The sequence below is a fragment of the Dasypus novemcinctus genome, chromosome 8 (genome assembly GCF_030445035.2).
Source record: "Dasypus novemcinctus isolate mDasNov1 chromosome 8, mDasNov1.1.hap2, whole genome shotgun sequence".
Classification (NCBI taxonomy): domain Eukaryota; kingdom Metazoa; phylum Chordata; class Mammalia; order Cingulata; family Dasypodidae; genus Dasypus; species Dasypus novemcinctus.
This window is the reverse complement of record NC_080680.1, coordinates 44,354,561-44,360,560: the sequence shown is the minus strand read 5'-3', so window position 1 is coordinate 44,360,560 and position 6,000 is coordinate 44,354,561. Positions and strand designations below refer to the sequence as shown.

General features: G+C 40.4%; 1 protein-coding gene across 2 annotated transcripts in view; it reads left to right on the top strand.

Annotated features, from left to right (window-relative positions):
- Window positions 1–1,216: 1,216 nt before the first annotated feature.
- PUM3 (pumilio RNA binding family member 3) overlaps window positions 1,217–6,000 on the top strand; it is a 38,385-nt gene continuing 33,601 nt past the window's right edge. Inside the window, exons 1-3 of one of the 2 annotated variants that reach the window (XM_058301774.2) lie at window positions 1,217–1,309; window positions 4,075–4,166; window positions 5,243–5,458. In XM_058301774.2, the coding sequence (XP_058157757.1) occupies window positions 4,082–4,166; window positions 5,243–5,458 (301 nt within the window). In that variant the 5' untranslated portion in view covers window positions 1,217–1,309; window positions 4,075–4,081. Of the gene's footprint in view, window positions 1,402–4,074; window positions 4,167–5,242; window positions 5,459–6,000 lie in introns of both variants that reach the window. The other variant, XM_058301775.2, reaches the window with a different exon arrangement.

Genomic DNA, 6,000 nt, shown 5'->3' with positions numbered 1-6,000 from the left:
GTTTATGCTTAAGACAGCTATCTGGATGTGTCTGCAAAGATATGTGCTGCTATCTGTGGAGTTGAAAATACAAATATATTCTTTTCAGTGACTGTGTGGTGTGGTATATTTTGCAAACATTTGCCAGCAAAAGGGAGACAGCAGTAGTCAGGCATGTCTAGGTGTCAATACTCCCACTACTATGCTATTTGCCTGATAGACACTGCACACTACCCTCATGCAAGTCTTGTTCTTTATTAGCTTCTCATGAGTATTTACTAGAAAACTAATTGCTTAGGGAAAGCAGTCCAGTGGCTGCCATAATGAAAAAGTCATGAATTTTGAGTCAGGCTCACCAGATCAAATCTACTGTAGGTTTCCCCTTTTTTCCTGAGAGGCAAATCCATGCCTCAAAAACTGTTCTCATGAGACTTAAACGAGCTGCAATGTGAAGGCAATGTGAAGTACAGTAAAGGCAAACAAGTACTTAACAAATGTCTATCATGTGCTAGGTAGTGGGACAGGTGCCTGGAAAGCAAGGATGGCCCTTGCATTTTCTGGTCATTTTCGTCTCAAGAATACTGGAGGAAAGGGCAAGAAGCGGCGTGATTTAGAAGGCAGTGAAATACGAAGCTGACACACCTGGGATCAAGTCCCAACTCCTCAACTTTCCAGATTGATATTCTTGGCCAACTGACTTCTTTGCACTTTAGTTTCTTCATCTGTAAAATGGGGGAAATATCCGAACAGTCTTACTTCCTGCAGCGGAAAATGAGCATATCCGCAGTCGAGGAATGTACAGGGATTATAATGGCAAACACTTGAGCGCTTAACATGCTCATTAACTGTGCTAAGAGCTTTGTATGTATGACTTTGCCATCTCTGTTTTACTGATTAGAAAACCGAGGCTCAGAGAAATTTAGCAAATTTCACAAAGCCACTACAGCTGGTAAGCAGAAAAGCCAGGATTACAACGCACCATCCAGCTACCCACCGGGCTCGCGGAGACGACCTCCGTGAGGAAACTACAGGGTTAATGGCAGCATTTTTTCAGAGACCGCCTACACATTCTCGGCTCGACGGATCCTTTCAAGGGCCAAAATCCACATGCGGCGCCTCCGTCGTGCCTCTGGATGGTATAACAGAAATGGACCAATAGAAACCCAGCTTTTCCGCTTTTCCTCCTAATCCACACCCCTTAACCCCAACTCCGCTCCGGAAAGAAGAAATAAGCGGCTTCCGCAGAGGGCCCGGAGGCGTGGCTAGACGAGGAAGCGGAAGCGGCGGTAGTGGAGCGGAGACCTAGGAGTGCGGCGGCTCCACGTGTGCGGTGAGTGCGGCGGCTCAGTGATGGCTTAGAGGAGGGGTTCATCCTCAGCCTGGCGCAGCACCTGGAAGGGTCTCGCGGCGCCTCTGGAGAGGGTAGGAGTTGACAGGCCATTTCATCCTCTGGGCAGTTTTCTGTGGACTTTTTGTCAGAAGGGTTCCTATCCTGGGAGTTAGGGGTTGACGGGAGCCTGACGAGGTGGGTGAGGCATTAACTCTACAACTTCTTTTCTCACTACGTTGTCCAGTAAGAGCTGGACTGTGCTGCTAGCTTCACCCTCTAGAATCCGGGCCCCTGCAAGTTTCATTCCATTTATCCCGATGTTTGAAGAAAATCCACTCTGCGCCAGTCAGCGAGGCGGTGAGACTACTCACCTTCCTCAGACTTTGCAGCCGAAATGTGTAGTCTAATTGCAGATTGTAAGCAATTTGCAATTAAGCCATTTGCAATTAGACTATGGAAGACTGGGAAGAAAATGAACTGGGCGATAGAGGATAAGGGAAGCTGGGAAAGTACTTTAAGCCGAGATCTAAAGCATAACAGGAGACAACCCTGAGTTCTAGGAGCAGAGGCAGTAACGTTGTGTTCCTGAGGTGGGAGCAATAGAAAGGGGCCCAGTGCCGTGAGCTAGAGCTACGGCAGTAAAAGGTGAAGCAAAAGGAGATAGGGTGCAGTGAGGTTCTGTAGGGCTTGAAGACCATGGTGGTGTAGTCTCAATTTTATTTTTATGCAGTGGGAATCCATTGAAAGCTTATAAGTAAGTAAGGGAGAAATGGGATAGGAAAATTTACTGTATGTAGTTTAGAAGTCCAGTTAAGAGGTTAGTAGTAGTGGAGGTAGAAGTTGGAAGGTTAGAGGTATTTTTAAGAGGGACATGAGGGGGCTTACTAATGGATTGAATGTGGCAGACAAAGAAGAAAGGAATGTCAAGTCTAATTCTTGGGTTTCTTTCTTGAGCAGTGGAGTGGATGGTGTGCTTTTGACTGAGATGAGAAAGAATAGGGTAATAGGAAGTAGATTGGGTATTGTTTGGGGATAGGTGGCAGTGGAGAGATGGTTAAAGAATTAAGTTTTGGACATAGTCATTGTAAGGTGCCTGTTAGACACAAGCAGAGGTGTCAGGTAGGCTGTGAATACACAGGCCTGGAACCCAAGGATAAGTTCGAAATGGAGAAATAAGTTGAAAGTCCTCAGCATAGAAAGGGTGAGATTGGATGAGATCATCTAGGGAGAAGTGTGGAAAGAGAAGGAAAGTTTGCTAGGACAGAGAATGGAGGAATACCAACATTTAAAGGTTGAATATTAATTGTTTACTATTTTCAAAGTACAGTACTAAGTCTGTACTTGGGGATCAGTCACATAACCCTGTATCTCTGGAACATCTCTGATATTTCCCTTCACAAGGCAGAATTGATCTCTCTCAGCTTGGGTGACTCCCTTAATGTTTTGTGTATGCTTCTGTTTTGAATTTTCAGCTTATCTGTCTCTTTTCTTAGACCAAACCTTGATTTTTTAAAAAATATTTTTTCAACCCAATACCTGCCTAACACTCAATAGCTGGCTATTCAGTAAGTTTCTGTGGGAGAGAGATGGAACCATTCATGTGTAACTTAAATATAAAGCCCAAACTGTTAAGTTTTAAAAAGGCATATCATAGGAATTAGAAGGAGAATCATTTAGTTAGTAAAGAGGAGGGACATATGTAGGGGAAATTATGAGAAAATAACATTTAAGCTGGGCAGGGTTTCCATTGGTGAAGAGAATGGCTTTAAAGTTTCGAGCCTGGAAAAGAATAATGAGGAAGTAAATTTGGTTCCAGGGTGATGTTTGTGAGTGGGGTATGTTAGGGCCAACCTTAGAATGGCTGTGAATACCAGTCTGAATTCAAACTTTTTCCTGTAGGCAGTGGAATACTGTTGAAACTGTTGGAGCAGGAAAATGGCATGAAAATAAGTGTGGTGGAAGATTAATCATGCAGTAGGGAGTGGATCACAAGTTACATCTAAAGGCAAAACAGTCTTAGCAGGAAGCAACAAGGGGTAGGAAAGAGACAGGAAAAAGGGGAAAATTCTGAGAGTCATTGTGGAATGTGATGGTGGATATAAAGGTACAGGGTCCTCAAGCAAATGCATTTTACTAAGTGAAAGAAGCAGGACCCCAAAGGCTACTTGTTATGTGATTCCATTTATGTGACATTCTTGAAAAAGCAAAACTAGAGAATTGAAAAACAGGTAAGTGGTTGCTAGAGGTGGTGGGAAGAATTGTTTACAAAGGAAGTGCACAGGAATTTGTAGAATGATGAAATAGTTATGTAAGGTACTGTGGTGGTATTTCATTATATTTGATTATGTGGTAAGAGCAATCCATTGTTTGTACCTGGCTTTTTAGGACAGTATCCAAAAAGTTAAATGGTAATTTTGTCAGTTATTCTTCATGAAGTCTCCCCAAGTTATATGAAATACAAACATTGATGCTAAACTTAATGTAAATAATGACCAGTATTATTTTTATCCAGTATTACTGCTGAGGTGTTGCCTCCAGATACATCACATTAGTCAAGGTGTTTGTATATTCTTAGGTTTTGGATTGATAGTGTGTTCATTTTCAATTTTACAGTCATAGAATAAAATTAATGGTAAAATTACAGTAAGTGTAATTGCTAGACTTGTGTGGGTGCCCATGCTCTACGCAGGTGATTTAAACTCCATTTGGGAACTGTTCTTTCATAAGGAGCACTTCAGTGATCCTTGTTTCTTTGTTTTTTCCAGAGTAACTATGATGGAAGCCAAAGGGAAACAAAAATTCACAGGAAAGGGTACAAAGCCATCCCAAGAAAAACGTAAATTTCATAAAAGCAGTGGTAAGACATTCATAGCAAAACATTTTTCATAGCATGGTTGTTTGAGCTATTATGATTGGAGTGTGGGTGGTGGTGGGGGTGGCGAGGGGACCTATAGCAGTTCAAAATATGTTTATGAGCTAGGATTAGTATTTAAGTAGTAGGTAGTAGTATATGTTAATGCATATGGGTTAACAGTTCTCTCAAATTTACATGTTTGAAAATTGCCAGAATAATTGGGGAATGCTATACATGATATTCACAAAGGACCCTGTCTCAGCCAGTGATGCTGCTGCCTCATTTTATTCACGCTAATTTACTACAGCATTTTATTTAATGTTTGGTAAATTGGGATGGTTAACTAAATACTTCTAGCTTCAGGATTGTGATGTTTTCATTGTTCCATCAGGTGTCAGTATTGTAAAATAGAAGAGTTAGGGACTGTAAATGACTATATGTTTCCTAAGCAATCCTTGTTTTTTTCTTGTCGTAGTCTTAGGGTATAGCTATCTGCAGTTTTTATCTCATTTGTTAGGTACTTTGCAAGTTTTGTTGACCAAAGAAGGTTTTTGCCAAATAACTTACTTTTAGGCTTTGAAAATTTTTTTCTCTAAACTAGAATTTTTGCATTGTCTTTGATAAACTATATAAAATTTGAGTATTTATTTTATTCTCAGAATCCAATTATTTTATCGACCAGTGACAATTTTATGTGAAGACTTTAATGAAATGGAGTCATTAAAGTAGAATAGAAAGGTATATAAATAATTTCTGATTTGTCATCTATGCTTAGAGCTAGAGAAATACATCAAACTGTCAACAGTGGTTGATTCTCTCTAGATGATAGAATTATGGGTAGGTTTTATTATGCTACTTTCTAGGTTTGCTATAATGAACCTATAGTAATTTTATAATCATGGAAAGAATATATTTTGTTGTGATTTTTTTAAAAATCCCACATTTTTCAAGAGTAAATATTTGAGAGTAGGACAAAGTAAGTCTCATTAAGGAGAGTGTAAGTTTCTGTAACAAATACGGTATAGTAGATAAAACAGATCTAGGCCCAGGATCATTGAACTAATAATTATTGTCACTAGATTCTGTTCCTTCAAAAACATTCCCAAGGAAAGTTGCTAAGGAAAGTGGACCTAAGATCACCTCTAAGAATTTTGAGAAAAGTGTCACAAAACCTGGGAAAAAAGGTGTGAAGCAGTTCAAGAGTAAGCAACCAGGAGATAAAGTACCAAAGAACAAATTCCAACGGGGAAATAAATTCAACAAGAGAAAATTCCAGCCAGACAGTAAAAGTGAAGGTAAGTGCTTATTCTGTTCCCATATTCTGCAGAGACCTTGTCCTGTTTGAACTTTTGCCTGAACCGTTGTGAACAAGAACTCTGGAAGTCCATTAGGGACCTCCTGTTCTGCTTCCTTAGCAGGCCGTGTTTTGGGTGGGGTGGGAGAGCCATAGGTTGGCATAAATAAAAAAGCAGCGTAGACCAGTCTATTTAATAAGCCTGTCAGATGGCTTAGATCCAGTAAGCAGTTCTAATGAAGGTGTAGTGGGCATGTGATTTAGTTTTAACTGGTTCAGTACAAATTGCTGAATAATTGGACGTGTTGGCAGGGCTCATATTCACCTATTGAAACAAACTAATTTCTTCATCATAATGTCCAAAGGGTCATTTCTAAGTCAGAGCTCTGCTCTGTTGTGCATTGTCCTCTTTTGGTCTGGAACAGGCAGCTTCCAGGCTACTTGTGCTGACATACATATTCCTTCTCTGTAACATTGTGAGAATTTCTTTGGTGCCTTTCATTCTCTTTTTCTCAATATGACATATTCTGACACTGCTCCTGT